At 48.6% G+C, this 18,069-nt stretch overlaps 1 protein-coding gene across 1 annotated transcript in view; it reads right to left on the bottom strand.

The window, feature by feature from the left end:
* NAMPT (nicotinamide phosphoribosyltransferase) overlaps window positions 1-18,069 on the bottom strand; it is a 293,185-nt gene that overhangs the window by 78,174 nt on the left and 196,942 nt on the right. Inside the window, exon 7 of the mRNA XM_085654138.1 lies at window positions 6,370-6,595. Within this exon, the coding sequence (XP_085510264.1) occupies window positions 6,370-6,595 (226 nt within the window). The remainder of the gene's footprint in view (window positions 1-6,369; window positions 6,596-18,069) is intronic.

Here is an 18,069-nt window from a genome sequence, read left to right as displayed (position 1 = left end):
GTGCGGGGAGGGAGTTCCATGTCTTGGCTGCCAGGTAGGAGAACGATCTTCCTCCAGTGGTGGTTCTGTGGATCCGTGGGATGGTGGAGAGGGTGAGGCTGGTGGAGCGGAGCTGGCGGGTGGGGGTGTAGAACGAGAGGCGGTTGTTGAGGTACTCGGGCCCATGTTGTGGAGTGCTTTGTGTGCGTGGGTGAGCAACCTGAACGTGATCCTCTTGTTGACGGGGAGCCAGTGCAGGTTTCTCAGGTGGGCAGATATGTGGCTGTGGCGAGGGATGTCTAGGATGAGTCGTGCAGAGGCGTTCTGTAGGCGCTGAAGACGTTTCTGAAGTTTGGCTGTGGTTCCTGCGTATAGGGCGTTCCCGTAGTCCAGTCGGCTGGTGACAAGGGCCTGGGTGGCAGTCTTTCTGGTTTCGGTGGGGATCCACCGGAAGATCTTTCAGAGCATGCGCAGGGTGTTGAAACATGAGGACAAGACTGCGTTGACTTGCTTGGTCATCGTGAGGGAGGAGTCCAGGATGAATCCCAGGTTGCGTGCGTGGTCCGTGGGTGTCAGTGAGGGCCCAGCGCCGTGGGCCACCAGGAGTCGTCCCAGGCGGATGGGGATTGTTAGAGGATGAGGACCTCAGTTTTGTCCGAGTTGAGCTTCAGACGGCTGTGCTTGATCCATTCTGCGACATCTTTAATTCCGTCCTGGAGGTTGGTTTTGGCGGAGGATGGGTCTTTGCTGAGGGAGAGTATCAGCTGGGTGTCGTTGGCGTAGGAGATTATGTTGATGTTGTGTTTGCGTGCGATGGTGGCGAGGCGGCTCATGTAGATATTGAAGAGGGTTGGGCTGAGTGAGGAGCCTTGGGGTACGCCGCAGATCTTGGTGGCCGCGGAGCGGAAGGGAAGGAGGCGGACTCTCTGGGTTCTGTCGGAGGGGAACGATGTGATCCAGTCCAGGGCCTTTCCTTGGATCCCAGTGTTGTAGAGGCGTCGGCTTTGTTGAAGATATGATGAGGGCATAGGTCGGAGGGGGAGCCAGAGTGGATGGTGTTCATGACGTGGGTGGTGTCTTCAGTGCTGATGGGGCTCAATGCGCGGAGGGTGGTGGTGGGGGGGTCGTTGGTTTGGTGGCTGGAGGCGGAGTCTGTGGTCCGAAACGGTTGTGTATATCTGCGATCTTGCGGTGGAAGAATGTGGCGAGGGAGTTGCAGAGGTCTTGTGACGGTGTGATGTTGTTGCTGGCGCTGGGGTTGGAGAGCTCTTTGACGATGCTGAAAAGTTCCTTGCTGTTGTGGGTGTTGTTGTCCAGCCGCTCTTTGAACGATGTCCTTTTGGTGGTGCGGATCATCTGGTAGTATTCGCGGGTGGCGCTCGAGGGCTGTCATGCTTTCTGATGTCCGTTTGTGGCACCAAGCTTTTTCGAGGGTTCGGCATGATTTCTTTGCGACTTTCAGGGCGTCTGTGAACCATGAGGTTTTTCTGTTGCCAGTCTTGCCTGGGGGTTTCTTCAGAGGAGCGAGCTCGTCGGCGCAGTTGGTGATCCACTGTGCGAGATTGTGTGCTGCGTCGTTGGTGTCAGGGGTGTCGGCAGGTGGGTTCTGGCTCAGCGATGTGGTCAGCTGGTCTGTGGTGACTTTGCTCCAGCATCTGTAGCCTGTGGTGGTAGGATGTAGTCTTCTTGAAGGTGAAGTGGATACAGCTGTGGTCGGTCCAGTGTAGTCCGGTGGAGTGGCTGAAGGAGACGTGGTTGCTGGCGGAGAAGATGGGGTCGAGCGTGTGGCCAGCGAGGTGGGTGGGCGTGTCCACCAGTTGCTTGAGTCCGAGGTTGGCGAGGTTGTCGAGCAGGGTGGTGGTGGTGGTGTTGTCGTTTTTCTCCAGGTGGAAGTTCAGGTCCCCTAGGAGGATGTACTCTGGTGAGGCTAGGGCGTACGGGCTGATGAAGTTGGCTATGGTTTTGCTGAATTGTGTCCGTGGGTCTGTAGATGAGCGTTCCTCTGAGGGTGGTCTGGGGGTTGGTGTGGATCTGGAAGTGTAGGTGTTCGGCGGTGGTGAGAGTGTCTTCGGCGTTGGTTGTGACGCTGATGGTGTTCCTGTAGATCATGGCGATTCCTCCTCCAGTTTTGTTGACGCGGGAGATTTTGTAGCCGTCCGGGATGGCTATGGCGATGTCGGGGGCCGAGGAGGAGTTCATCCAGGTTTCCGTGAGGAAGGCAACGTCTGGTGCTGTTGTATCAAGGAGTTCCCAGAGTTCGACGGCGTGTTTGTGGACGGAGCAGGTGTTGAGGAGGATGCACTTGAGGTGGTTGTTATTGTTGCTGTGTTCGGTGGGCGGGGTGCAGGTTCGGAGGCAGGTGAATTTGCAGGCTTGGCAGGTGAAGGGTCCGTGGGTGCGCTTCGGGGTGGCTCGGTGGCAGGTCGTCCAGTGTTGTGTGATGAGGGTGGCGGTGTTGTATCTCAGTCGAGTGCCCTGGTATCGGCAGGGTCCAGGGGTTTTGGTGCTGGGCGCAGTCCAGGCGCAAACGGGCTTGCCTTCGGCAAGTTGCTGCTGCGCGACCTCCATATGAGGGTCAGAGGGAGGGAGGAGTAGCTGGGAGGTGGGAGCGGGGCGGCCAATGGGAGACGAGGGGCGGGGCCGCAGGGACGGGAAACAAACGGCGGGGGAACAGAAAAGAAAAGGGGGCACAATGGGGGAGAGCGGAAACAGGGGTACAGAAGTCAAAACGATCAGGGGTACAAATGGGATCACCAAACAGTGGGAAAAAACAGGGGAAAAAGGCACAGAGGATAAAAACGGGCACAAGTAAGCAGAGGCAAAGACAAGGTAGCACAGTACTCAGCCGGGTAGCAGGCGGGCTGATGCGAGCGACAGTGGCAGCGGGACACGGTCACATAGGGGGCTGCGTGGCGGTGAGGGGAGCGACCTGCCTGGTGACAACCGGCTACAACATTTAAACCTGGTTGTCAATACTCTCAAACAAGTAGGTGCTAAGGTAAATTCTAGACAACTCTTGCTCGGGATCATATGGAGTATTTGGGATATACCATCTATGCCAGCACAATAGAACCCAAACTCAATGAACTCGAAGCTATACAGAACATTCCTTAACCCAAAACAAAGAAAGGGGTTCAATCATTTCCAGGCCTTGTGGACTACTAGCGTAGGTTCATACCCCAGTCCTCAGAGATTGTCAGCCCTCCCACAGACCTAATCGCTAAGGAACACCCTGGCACGAAGATAAAATGGATTGCACTACAAGAAAACAGTTTTCAACAGTTGAATTTCTTCTGTCGCATGCCCGCCTACTTATGTGTCCTGATTTTGACAAAAGGTTTGTTCTCCAAACGGAGGCCTCCGGTCGTGGTCTGTCAGCGGTTATCCCAACCTGATCAACAAGGGGACTTACGCCCATCCTGTTTTTCAGTTGGAAACTGTTTCCGCACGAAGTCCATTATGCTCCTATGGAAAAGGAACGTTTAGCTATAAAATGAGCCATGGAGGCACTTCAATATTATTTATTAGGTCGAACATTCATCCTTTTAACAGACCATGCCCCTCTTACCTGGTTAGCAACACACAAGGACACTAATCCTAAAGTACTGCGATAATTCCAAGCTATGCAGCCTCTCTGTTTTAAGGCATTCCATGTACCAGGAAAACTGCAGGGGAATGTGGACTTTCTATCTCGTTGTTTGGTCTCCACATGCCCCGAACATCCAAGCCTAGAAGAGAGGCAATGTAATCCTGTACGCATTGTTTGAAGCTCACATCACAAAAGCGTCAAGCAGAGGTTCTATGAAAACGCCCGAGGCGGAGGTGATGTTGGACAATTGCTGCAGGGATGAGGACGACGCAGAATCACACAACACAGAGTCTTGACATTACAGGAAGAGTTGAGAACGAGGAGAGTGGAAACGTCAGAAAGCCATAGTGAGAGAGAAGGAGAGGAGTGAGACGCCGAAATAAAGCAAGGTGGCAACGGACAACTCACCTGCAAAACTTGAGTCTAGTGGTCACTGTGAAGAGAAAGACGCTGTGACAAGCCCTGCCACAAACCCGGAGGGCAGCGGTCTCAGGCAAGTATCAGTATTTTGGCACTTGGTAGCTTACCATCACCAGACCCAGAATTGCAGGGTTTCTTGGACAATAGCTTTTTACACCACTGTCTCTTCCCTTAGAATGTATCCCAGAGGCACCATGCCAGATCACCTTCTCAAGACAATCTAAACCACACGGATCTCCCGATGGTGTTGGTCCCTTACCCCAGTTGGTGAGTCCCCACCCAAGAAACCAAACAGGATGCCTTAAATCACCCAGGGCATTGATTAAAATAGGTTTCTTTGCAGCTTGCCAACTCAGACCTGAGCCATGATGAGGTTTCCCTAAAGACCATTAAAAACATCACTTATTGTGATATTTCTAGTCACAAAGGAATGTCATGCCAACAGACTATACAATCAAAAGAAGTTTGCAATAGAACCACTGCTCTTATTCCTGCAATTTGCTGGATACAGGGTTCGTTCAGTTTTAGGTGTCTCGTCTTTATACCTCCGTCCTGATGATGACTCAAATTTAAATAATGTTGGTCGAAACAATAACAAATACTGGGGACTGTTTTTTAATATGATTTAGAATTTCAACACTCCTACATGGAGGGTTGACTCTGAGATCCAATTATCCTCAATCACTCACATGTATATGTCTGCATACTGTATAGCACTTGCGCACCTTATATTTACTTTGTTACTTGCACTGCGCCATCGCACTATTAGGAGCACCTTGTTTAAGAATGATCCTCTATACAAAGAATTAAGTACTTGTTGAAAGTAATATCATTTCCATGAAATATAAAGGAAGGTTTGGACATGACAAACAGTTTATTATGGCAGGTTAAACTGCACACACAGGCGCTACAATGGCCGGCCTAAAACATGTTTAAATGGCTACTTAAGATGGTGGAACAATCAATGCTGCAGGCTGACTAATAGAATTATATTTACAGGCCCTGGGAATATGTAGTGCACTTTACTAGGGACTTGTAATTAAATAAATATGGCAATTGGGTAGAAGTCAATGTTACCATGTTTTAAGCAGAAAGCCCAAGCAATTTAGCGCAGATTAACAGTCCTAAAGCCAACAAAAACGAATTAAGCAAAACGTTTGGGGGATGACCCTGCAGAGGGCCATTTCCAACACTCTACTAAAAGTAGTCATAGTAAAAACAGTACAAAGATATGCACCAGGTGCACTCCTCAATCCTCTATGACAGTCTTGAACCAGCAGAGGGATGCAGGAGGAAAAGGTGCACTGCAGGCATGTGACAACTTGGTCACTGTTAGCACTGTAAGCCATTGTATTTCAGGTGTGATTATAAGCCATATGCAGTGCTGTCCATGATTGCATTCTATGGGGTAGAAATACAACTGAATGCATCACATATATGGGTCCTTTAAGACCATCTTGTGAAAGCTGCTCCCAAGGGCGAATTGGAAACAGAGCCTCCTTGTTTTGAAGAGACTCAGTCTCATACTCCTCCACACACACAGCTCATGGAAGCCAACTCATTAGAAACGAAGGCACATACCTGCTGCTCTACAATTAACGACGCGCTAGCACCAGATATCAAGTGCTGCACGAGTCCGTATAACCTAGCCCCTCATTAGTCCCTCTTCCCTTTTACAAATTAAGATCAAAGGCCAATGGAAATTTGCCTCCAGAAGAGCAATCCTCAATTTGCCACTTCCAAAGATATTTACACAAATTATGTACTTAATACTCAGATTTGTCATAGAAATAGTAAATGAAAAGAGACAACAATTATAGGACACATTACACAATGGTGCATCCCATAGATTTCACAGAAAGGAAGCAATATATACTTTATTTCTGACTGTTATATCATGGCAAGACGTGAATAGGTACAAGCAGATGTGAAGCAGTCAGAAACAGAAGGCAGCAAGGGAAATTTAGATAATACATTCAACTATGAAATGATACAACAAAAAATGAAGAGTGTTCAAGATCGAGAATGATGCCAGAGGCATACCGGGAACAAAACAGCGAATGGAATTACACAGTCATTTTTCACATTGTTTTTTTCTCAACCGATCTCAAGTGCCGTCTACTCTTCTCGCCAAAAAATATTTCTAGGTATGCAAACATACAAATATCCTCACAAACTCTGAATCACTTGCTTGAAAGGAGACGAATAGACAGATAAAAAATGATCAATGTTTTTTTCCCATGACTTTTCTTTCAGGTAGGTGAAATAAAAGCAGGCTTTCCATCCACCGTAAGTACATACAACAACTTTCATTTAGCAGGCCCATGAACAATCTTGTTTTTGCAAAACAAGCTAAGTATTAGGGTACAAAAAAATATTACCTTTAATACTGTATCAAGAGGATCTCCAGAGTCTGGTCTTATTATAAGAGGTGCATCTGCACTTCTAGATACAATTAAATGCCTCAGGTCTTCACCCCAAATTTTTTCACAGGCATTATAAATGTCGTAGCTATCGCTGACCACAGATACAGGCACTGATGAAAACTGTGTCACAATGTGTTCGAAAGCATCCTTTTCATGGTCTTTTCCCCAAGCTGTAATAGTACTAAAAGAGCAAATGTACATATCAAAAGAGACAAAAAAAGGAGCATAATTTCTTTTTACAATCTTAAATACAAAGTTTTGCGTCAAAACATACCACACTGTTCAATAAATATAAATTACGTGGGAGATAGGACTCCTTATGCCTTGGAGAAACAATTACAGAATAATACACAAAATTCTATTGAGGCTAATATTATACAAACTTAATCTGTAATGCGGAGCACCCAGAATAAAATAGCAATGCGTATGTGCAAAAAGAACAAGTTACTTAACTTCGGTAACGATGCATCTGGTAGAGACATAGTCTAGCCGCAGATTCCTTAATTTAGAATATCCCCAGGCGTCAGACTGGTCCGGAAAATCTTGCGCAGCAGCACCTCTGCGCGCCTGGGGGCGGCGCCGTAAGGCTCCGCCATGACGTCGTCCATGGACGTGACATCAGCGGAACCATATATGCCCCGCCCCGGCTCGCCGACATCAGTTTGTCAGAAGACTGTTCCGCGTCAGGACGCGAAGCCACCACCAAAATCTGAGAAAATATGGGAACAGTGTGCAGAAAAAGAAAAGAATAAACAAGGTATGGTGAAAAAACATCACCATAGAAAGACCGTGCCAGGCACCGTATATTGTAAACTGAGGGAGGGGAAAAGAACAGAGCACCACTCTGGGAGGGACCCTTTCAATCGTTGAGTCCAAAACCTCCCCCGGAGGCAGAAGAAGATGCAGAGCATAGTCCGGATTGAACCCTTGGCCTGTGTGTGCCTGTGCCATCAGAGGCACAAGACTCACCATTCAGCCATAGCTCCGTGGTGAACCATCACAGCAGCCGGTAGAAAGGCTGCAACCACAATATAGGACAGTGAAGGACAACCAGTCCAGAACCCAGGAGCAAAGACAAAGTACCATAAAGAGTCACCCAAAAGGAGATGCCAGATCCGAAAAATGGACCTGCCGAATGCAGCATTTTCAGAGACTGCAACCGCTAGATTGCAGGGGAGGCAAGAGACCTCAAGCGGTTGAAGAAGATAGAAGGGAAGAATTAGACGCACATTGGATAAACCAAGGGTAGGGGTTGTAAAGGACACATGGCACATGAGCATACCGTCCAATCACAAGAATGGGCAGAGCAGAACCCTGAAACAGAATGTAGCTTCGTGAGTCGGAGTGAAGAGAAGACGTCACCCCGCAGAGGAATAAAGCCACCTAAAGGGAGGCGAAGGCAAGAAGCCCAACCGGAAAAGATTCTCGCAGGACGGGGAGGACGGGCAGGCGTTAAGGAATCTGCGGCTAAACTGTCTCTACCAGATACATCGTTACCGAAAGTAAGTAACTTGTTCATTTGATAGAGCCGTTTAGCCGCAGATTCCTTAACTTAGAATAGATACCAAAGCCATACCCCTAGAGGAGGTGGGACTGCGACTGCACCCCACAAAGGTCCAGAGAGAACCTAGACGTCAATAACATGACCAAAAGAGTATTGTCAACCAAAGGGCGAAACACAGTGGGGACAGAAGTGACAGCGCAGCCAACCACCAGACCCCTAAGTCCTGAAGAGAGCAGGGAATCAAGGGGAGGCGAGGGCACCACAGCCCATCCAGAATAACGAAATCGAAAGAAGACCAAGAGGCATGAAGGATCCACAGTACCAAAGGTGTCGACAAGAAGCCAGAGCTAGCCCCAGCTAAATAACTCAAACAGCATAAAACACTGTTAAACCTGCTCCCGTAAAGATACAAAGGCAGCAGGATACTGACCCCCGCCCAGCACGGGCCGTCATGGAATAAAAACACACCCAGCAAAGAAACGGGCATGAAAAGATAGTTCAGTACCTCACAGGAAGTAGAACTGAACCTTATGGCGCGAAAGAACCGCAGAATGCGGCAGTCGACAAGCCAACCCAAAGGACTGGTTAAGTGGTATGGTGGAGAGAACGCGTAGCGGTCTCACATGTACCACAGAGTAAGAGTACTGCGGAGACCCTTGCCAGTCAGACATGTGGAGAGCATTGAAAGGATGCCCCTACACAGCCCGAAAGACGCTCATACGTGGCCAGGAGGAACACCAGGAAGCAAGACAGCAGGAACAGCTGAGATGCGCCCAATAGCAAGAAGGCAACGGGCCGCACAAGCCATGAGGAACAACATGGCGTACAAACAGCCTCAAGAAGATGCTGAAACCAGGCCAAACACAGGCCCTAGGGTACGCTCAAAAGTACCCGCAGTTACATAGAAAGTGGAACTAGGCCAGGCTATAAGCAACTTCTGCCGGCAGTCCGGAAGAGAGAGAACAGTCCCCCGCAGATAAATTTAGAAGAAAAGACGAATCTAACAAGGGAGTACTTAGGACCAACTCACGGGTCCTAGACACCAGGAAGAACTGGGTTCAAGGAGAACCGTCCCCATGAGTCCGCCACATGTAAGAATGCTAGTGGAACATAGAAATCCCTGCGCAAAAGCAGCGTGGAGATGGAGAAAACTGTTGGGGAATAAACCAAAAGGCCATACCAACCTGCAACAGAGGTCCACGGCAACTCCCTACTTGGGAATACAACCCAGAAGGGGCTGGCACCAAAAGACGGACCATAGGAGAAAAGCAAGATGCCAGGCTATGCGAGGTAGATACCACACAGCATAGACCTAGACCCAGAGTCCAAGCACTACAGACAGAGCAATGCGACCCTGCAGGACGCAGTAAAAGGAGGTAAATGAGCCCCAGAGGGATACCCATAATGAAAACTCCACAGGAGCGTACGAAGGCAAAGGCAGACACCTGCCACCAGCCAATACCCCACATATGGCAACGGTCAACCCCTGGCAAGAAGGGGGTCCTCTTGGCAAAACAGACAGTCTAAGAACGTCAAACAAAAACAACCATACGGCTATACAGACAATACAGAGACACCAACCTGCCTCTGATAAAAACTGGTCCGTAAAGGAAGACCGCAACGAAGAAGAAAACTCAAGCAGTCAGTGGCACGGCAGAATTACGGTAGCCCTGACAGAAGCCTGGAGATCGCCGAGTCAGCGTGAGACCCAAAAAGGTCTATTCCTTTAAACGGCATGTCTTGGAGGCTCTCCTGAATATCAGGGAAGCGACGACTGTCACGCATCCAGGCATGACTGCGCAAGAGCACGGCCCATAGAGTCTACGGTATCCAGGGAGGAGCGTATTGTAAAATGAGCCATTTCCTTGCCGTGAAGGACAAGACGGAGTAACTCAGGGCGCAATTCCTCCAGAAGGGAGAAGGTTAGCCACGGAGTCCCAGAGTGCAGAGGACGAACGGGCAAACATGCATGTAGTGTTTAAAGCGCGGATGGCCGCGCTAGAAGAAGCAAAAAGCTGTCTTCCACATGCATCCAGCCACCTGGATTCCTAGGTGGGAGGAAACTAGGGCAAAGTGGAGGAGTCCTGCAACCCAAAGGCGCCTAAATTACCAGGCCCTGAGCGGTAGGGTGGAGGGACAGGCAAAGTGGATCCCCCGGGGCGGGACGGTGCCTACCAGCAATGGCCCGATCAACCAGGGCTCCGGAAGAGGGTCGTGCCCACGCGCCACGCAGGGCTTCTAATAAAGCACCCCAAGGGTAGCAAGGGCTCCATTGTAATGGGCTCCAGATGGAGCAGATCCATTAAGGGAATCGGGAATGAGGGGTACCACAGGAGGCTAAAAAGCGGAGAATAGCAGCTGCCCAGTGGATAGTCCGCGCATAGGCAGCCCCTAGCTCAGAAGTCACCCTAGGAGGGGACAAGAGGCCGTCTGAAGTAGAAGGTTGGAGGCTTATTCTCCCAGTTGCCATAAAGAGCGGGGCTGGGGGAACGACCCGAAGGCCATGCCACACTAGGGACCTACACCAGTGGCCCCGACCAGGGGAAGCAGCAGCAGCCTCCGAAAAGGCCGTAGCGGATACTGGAGTCGCCTGACCCCCCTGAGGGGACAGAAACGGGAGGGAGGTCAACCCCAGGCATGGACGCCGGTGTCGATGAGCGGATGGACACCGGCGGCGAGGGATGCGTTGACAGTGGTGTCGTGGGAGGGGGGGGCGCACCGTGTAGGAGTCGACTGGAGATTGACTGCCTCCACGATGGACGCTACCTCGACGTCGGATGATGCGTTGCCCCAGACGCGGGATCAGGCCTAGAACTTGGTGTGGGTTTGGACGTCGAGCCTATCATTGGGTCCGAAGTGGTGCCCGGTTCTGAGCCCGGCGTCGTTGACGCAGCTTCCGCTGTCCGCGCAGGAAGCCACACAGGGCTATGCGTTGACTGGCGGTGGGCGCTGGTGTGCAGGGGCGTGCCCGGGTGGAGCCTGCTCTCACTGGTGTCTGTCTCGGGCGGAGGCCTCAGGCGCTAGTGTGAGGGTGGACGCTGCTTTCACAGGTGCCCAGGGCGGAGGCTGGGCGCACCGGTGCTGGCCCCGCGAGCAGAAGAGCCACAGAACCTCCTCCTGGAACCAAGACTTAGAAACGAAGCATGCAAGATTGACTGAGTTTTCTGACCCGTGGAGCACGTTTGCCTGTTCCCTTTCACTGACCTGTGTGGCCCGGTAATTCCTGGTGGTGCCGGCTTTGTGTTGGTTCCTGCATCTCCCTCCCGCTGTCGCCTGCCATCGCGACCGCTGTGTGGGGGGAGCGCTCGACGGGACCACAATACCCAGAATCCCCTGGGACACGGAAGTGGGACTATTGCACTTTGTGCTCGCCAGGAGGCGCTACTTAACTGTCCCCGCCCCCCGCGTCGTGGGACGCGCGCGGGCGGCGCCGGGAGAAGCCCGGGACAAGGGCGGGACCGTCTGTGGCCGTCAGGGGCCGAGGGAGGCCAGGTTGGGCCAAATCTCTTGGTTCCCGACACAAGATCTTCAATTGCAGCCTCGTATTCACAAGAGGACTGTCGAGATAACTCGAGGGAGGGGGCTCGAGGGCTACCCACTGTTTGGCACACTGAGCCCCAGATACAGGTATTCAAACTTCCAGTAGGGGGCCTGTCAAGGTGCATTGTTATTTGTGTTTCGCCTGTTAACTTGGGTTGATAGCGCCGGTTAGTACTTATTGTAACATTTCTGTGGGTTAGTCCCAATTGTCTTGAGATTTGGCAGGTCAAGGAAGAAGATACACGACATTATAAGTTTGTGAGCCTGAAGTTGTAACATGGGCAAACCCAAAAAAACCAACTAGATCAGGGGGTGGAGTGAAGAGAACTTTGGATGCATTTATCACGCGAGCCAAATCCCTGTTGACCCACGAAATACAGCTAACAGAGCGTAGGCTGTCCCTTGATTCCCTTCTGGCACACAAACGCTTGTCGTTGGGGACAATATCTGAATGTGTCACGCCAGGAGTAAGTACCCCAGCAAGCCAGGGACTCCCTGTCCATAGCGTAACTCAGTGCGTTACCACGGCACAAGTCCACACTAACACGCCAGTACGTGGGGAACGGGAGCCACTGATTTTGGAGGGGTCTGTAAACACCATCTACCAACATGAACTCTCCCCTGTGAGATTGGAGGAAAATTTGGTGGTAGAAACATCGGGAATGGGGGCAAAGGGAGACCAAGAGCAGGAGGGTATTACACCTGGAGGGGAGAGGGAGCCCAATGCATTAATAAGGAGGGAAAGGGAAGTGGTTACTCGCTCAAAAAAAGCGTTATTGGTGCCAGTTTCTCCCCTAGAAACAGCTGCCTCAGAGGTCACAAGGACCACGGTTATCTTACAAAGCAAGGGGATCAACAAAAATAGAATAGATAAAGCGAAAAGAGGTGGGCCTAGAAAAGACCCCAAAGTTGTTGAGGACGGGACTAATAGGTCAGCCTGCCAACACCGTGAAATTCGCTCTTCTGTAAATGGGGCGGAATGGTCGCGGGAGATAATTTAAACATTAGAGGCCAATTTGGAAGCCCTTTTTGTTAAACATTTGGGTCCCATAGTGGAACATATAAAGAGAATAGAGGAGAAAGTTAGTAGGCTTCTAGAACAGAATAGCGGTGAACCCCCAGTGCCCCCACTGAGTTCGAGACATGAAGGGTTAGGGATTGTACCTTGCCCTGTTAGTCCCTGTGAAAACAGAAGTAGGTTGGCAGGAAATAAGCGGAGTGTAGATCCCACTTCCAGTAAGGATAAAGGCGCCCCCGCTATTATTGTGCCCCATAGACCACAACACGAGGGTAGTAAAAAAGGGCTTGTAGCAGCCAACAGCTCCCTAGATGATCAGGTGCATTGTACACCGGGGCTGCAGACGTTGGATTTACCCCCAGCTTCTTGTCCCTATATGATAGTTTTAGTGGGGGTTCCAGCCCATAATCAGGATAGAGAAGAGTCCACAAGCTCCCTGATAAATAAGGTCAATCATTGGATGTATAACAATGTGAAGGAGTTTAAGCCACAGAGTAGTCACATCCTTATGGCAAGGAGGGTAGCCTGGGTTGGTCCCTCTGAGAAAAAGTTTGCAGGAGACTGCGTTATTGTTAATTTCAGACACCCCGAGCTGGTAAAAGAATTGCTTATTTCCAGTTACGGGGTTTTTGATAGAGGGACGACCATAAAGATGCTCCCCCTGAACTTTTTTTATAGGGACTACTCAAAAGAGTCAGGCCAAGCGACACGCAGAAGAGGGGAAATTCCCAATACAAGGGCCAACAGACTGGGCTCAGTATCAAACAGGTTCATTCCGTTGTTTGATGCGGCAGTGATGGATGAACTGGACTGACTGGCCCAAGGCGCGAACAGGGAGATTCCCCCTCTCCCAGCCAGCCCAATGCTAAGGGATACTGTGGGTCCCATGGGAAATTCTCTTTCATCCGCTATCCCCCCCAAATGAGGTTTTGCTTAACCCCTCAGACAAGAGTATTGTATTGGCAATGAGTTGTCCAGCAGGACTTTCTCCTATCCCAGTCAGGAGAGAGATAAATCACGAGGCTGAGGAACTTAGGGGTGGTATCATGGAACATCGCAGGGATCTCAACCAAATTAAAAAATAAGGAATGGTTGGACTTCAGTCAAAAATTCCACATTATCTGCCTACAGGAAACGTGGGAGACGGACAGTAGTGCCCCGCACTTAGAGGGGTATAAAATGTTTTTTGTTCCCGCCCGAAAATCTACAATGGGCCGAGCTAAAGGGGGTTTAATAACGTATGTGTCTCTCTCCCTACAAGGGTCCTGGGATGTCCTGGGCTGGAGCTCGGACAATATCCAGGGTATCAGTTATTGCAAGAAGGGCTTAAAATTTGTTTTGATAAACTTCTATAATGCGGGCCAATCAATGCAGAGGTTGAATGAGCTCAAGGATAGATTGGCAGACTTGCACGTCAGGGGAAATAGCCCCCCTAATTTGATTTTAGTGGGCGATTTTAATTGTCACCAATGCCCATATTTGAAATGGGGAGGGGGAAAATGGGACTCTTGTCCATCCATAAAGGATTGGCACTTAGAACACACAATGGAAGGCAGCGAACTAAGTAAGATCCTGGGCATATATGATTTAGCCCCTACGATGGACTTAATCAAGTCCAGGAACTTTAATACCATTAATCCTTCTTTTAAGGGCAGGGGCAGGGATACAATTATTGATTTTATCTTTGTTTCACATAGTTTTAAATGTAAGATCATACATTTTAGTATAGAAATCAGTATTTTTAGTGATCATAACCCTTTGGTGCTGTCCCGGAGGGATTTGGATTTACCTATGCAGCCAAGGATAAGGATGATGAGGGGAACACTGGAAGCAATAGACCAGGGCAGGCGTATACGTTGGTCCAACATAGATGGGGAAGCATTTTATAAAAAACTCATTGCATCCTCAGAAAGTGGAATATGGAAGTGCTTAAATCAGGAAGTTGAGGGTAAAGAACTGATAAGCGCTTTTGAAAGTACGGCAAGGGACATTGATAGGTTACTGAGGGCCAAATCATCGCCTATGCCTAATCTTTCACCAAAATGGTTCGACAAAGCATGCTCCAGAGCCCAAAAAGAATTGAAACGGGCACTCAAAACGGTACCTAAGGACAGGAGTAGGATAGTGGAATGTAGAGCTCAATACAAACTGGCCATAAAAAAGAGGAAATACACTATCTACTACGAGGCCTGGGAGAATTTGAGGGAGGCAGCTGAGAAGAGAGACATGTCGAGATTTTGGAAGGTGATTAATGACCCCAGTTTCCAGGCACCGAACAAGGTGGCTTGCCATGTCCTCCCTGAAGCATGGGTTTCTCATTTTAAGAACCTGTATAATCATGGCAGCCCCACTGCCCGACAAATCACAGATGTGGGCATTTTACCAAGCTCTTGGTCGCAGTTTACAGTGGGTGAGATTAAAGATGGAATACATGCCCTGACACGGAATAAGGCCCCAGGACCGGATGGGACCCCCCCCTCCCCCCGACTTATTTTTGTCCCAGGTCGACCTATGGGCACCTATACTCACGAGAGTTTTTAACACGGCAGTTGAAATGGGAATGCCCAGGTCTTGGTCAACTGCTAGCATTGTTCCCCTATTTAAAAAGGGCAACAATTGCGACCCTCAATGTTATCGCCCGATCTCACTAATCGACGTGTCAGCAAAGGTTCTAGCGAAGGTAATCCTAAACCGCCTAATGGACTGGGCAGAGGAAAATGAAATTATTACCGACACCCAGTACGGTTTTGGAATGGGCCGTTCCACCTCGGACCAATGCCTTAACCTATACAACCTGGTGGCAAAGTACACCGTGGCAAGCGAGGGGACAGTCTTTCTAGCCTTCATGGACCTGACAGCAGCTTTTGACCGGGTTAACCGGGAAAAGTTGTGGGAGATTTTAGAGCTGTTAGGGGCCGATTCAGGTTTGATATTCATCTTAAAAACATTACATATGAATACAACAGCCCAGGTCAGATACAGTAACGAGGGGAATCTTTCTGACCATTTCTCATGTACTAGGGGTGTGAGACAAGGTTGCATCCTGGCGCCCTTTTTATTTACGCTATATATAAATGGTTTGGACAAAGCACTTGGAGAGTTGGGGGTAGATTGTCCTAGAGTGGCCAACAGAAGCATACCTGTCCTCTTATATGCGGACGACGCAGTACTCCTGTCGCGTACAGGGAGGGGACTGCAGTCTCTTATTGATTGCTTCTGTGGGTTTATGGCAAATATAGACCCATCTCCCAATTTAACAAAATCATATGTTATGGAAGCAGGAAAAAGACCAACGAGGAATTTTATTTTTAAAATTGGGGGTCACAAATTAGAGAAGGTCGAGGTCTTTAATTATCTAGGGATAATTTTCGACAAACACCTCAATTTTAACACACTAATCTCAGAAAAATGTAAACATCAGTCGAGCACAATGGGCTCAATCATGAATCGAGCTACGAGATTAGGCCGCTGGTCACTGAACGAAATACTGCATTTATATAACTAAATTTGCTGCTCCAAAATCACGTATGGGAGTGAGGTTTGGGGATTTAGAAACACTTCCATGATACAACTGGAGGAAAACAAGTTTCTTAGAAGGATTCTGCAAGTCCCTCAAAGTATACCGGCCTACATTGTTCACGAGGAGCTAGGGCTCCCTTACATTACTGACAGACTAATCATTAACCAAACACAAAAGAAGTATAATAGGGTCTAAGGGAAAGTTCAATGACCTGCCTCAGTTCTAATCCCCTAATCCTATAATTGAAAAACAAATGAAGGAACTGGGGGTCTAACAAAATCCTGCAGAGTGAGCAGAAGTTTAGATAGAGGACTGGTTAGTACCACATAGCAGAGGAGGGAGTAAAAGAAGAAGAAAGAGACATCCAAATGCAATCTATAAGGACCTCAGAGCCAAGTTTTTGGATACCCATCAATTGTCTTTGTGATCAATCTTATCATCTGGTCATCCAATCCAGGATAAGATGCTTCTCTTGATCATAGAGAGCATCTAATTAGGAGTGATTTCACTCAAGGGTGGCCCAAGATTGTCAAAGGATTGGAGCGAGAAGACCAACAGTTATAAGATGATAGAACAATTGAAAGGAGTGCAGTGCTAACAAAAGAAAACTAGAGTGGTGTGTTAAAATAGAATTGTGAGAAAACACTACTATTTTAATATGTGTCTCACATTCTAAATAAAACAGTGAGAATGCCTTAGAATGTCCTGGCATTGTGGCAACCTTATTAGGTACACTACTTTGCATTGGAATTACAGGCTACACTGCATTCAGATACATATTGTTAGGCATAGTACCTACACATTTTTACGAACTACAGACGCCATCTTTCTGACGTCATTTCGAAGTCCTCTGAGTCAGTTACTATCTACCAGGGGTCACGTGCTTACGTTTCCACGTTTTTTCCATAATTATCAACACGGAGGTCTTTATTGCTTTGACATGGCCCTCTTACACTGTAACGAGTGAGTTATATATAGTTACTCAAGAGGTGTAACCAGTCAGCGCGCAAACATTATATACGGACTACAGACGTCTTCACTTTGACGTCATTTTGTAGTCCTTGTTGTTTTTTCCAGCATCCGCCTAGGGCCAGGTGATGACGCGCATTACACGCCCCTGCGTTTGTAACTGACGAGGTTTTCCCGGCTTTATAAACATCCTTGGCAGAATGCTCCGGTTACCTCCTTCCTGACTCTGCAGCCACAACGAGGCAACGACGGATAGGTGAGCACTCCCCCCTATCCAATACTAGCTTTCTTCAAGGCAATTTAGTTTGTAGTGTCCTTGAAGGATAACTCCATGATAGGCTTCAACATCATCATGGCGCTCGTAGTTTTATATAGAATCTCTCGTGACCAAGGTTCTTTCTGGTGTGTACTTCAAACTGGAGCTTATTTAAAACCATAGCGTGTTTGATAGATACAGATTGGTATTTCTACTGCGCTTCTAACATTTCATAGAACTCCCTTTTTGACCACAGTAATTTACAATATGTACTATTATCTGATAACCTATACATTTTGTAGGAGCTTTCATAGCGCTTTCACAAACTTGACGTTTATCATCATGGCGAAGCAAAGAAACACGGCCTTCCTACACTGCCCCTTCCCACGTTTGACGGCAAATTATCACAGCATATGGGCAAGGGATTCTTCTCTTAGGCTGACATACGTGTGGATTTACTTATACACACTTGGTACATAGTTGCTAGTAGTTAATTACACTAGCACCCCTCTGAAGATGTATTAAGCTTTTATGATTATTTTCTGGTTTTTGGCAGTTTCATTTTTCTTCCATACAGAGCGGGGCCTCCTAGTCCTGAGCCAGGATCCAGGCGAGGTGAGGTCCGTTCCTCGATCATTACGGGTAAGCCCCCTAACACGAGGTTGGGTACAAATATATATTTGGGAGTACTATTTTTAAGACTGAGACACTTTCCATATGTTCTCTTGACAGATGCACGCTGCATCCTTTTGAAGCGGAGGATCTACTTAAGGTTGTACAAAGTGCCACCTTTAAATGATAGTGAGATAAATTTTCTCTTTTCCTTTTTCTTCACTATACATTATGTT

Source organism: Triturus cristatus, chromosome 4_1 (assembly GCF_964204655.1).
Source record: "Triturus cristatus chromosome 4_1, aTriCri1.1, whole genome shotgun sequence".
Classification (NCBI taxonomy): Eukaryota; Metazoa; Chordata; class Amphibia; order Caudata; family Salamandridae; genus Triturus; species Triturus cristatus.
Note: the sequence above shows the minus strand (reverse complement) of the source record. Positions and strands in the feature narration are given on the sequence as shown.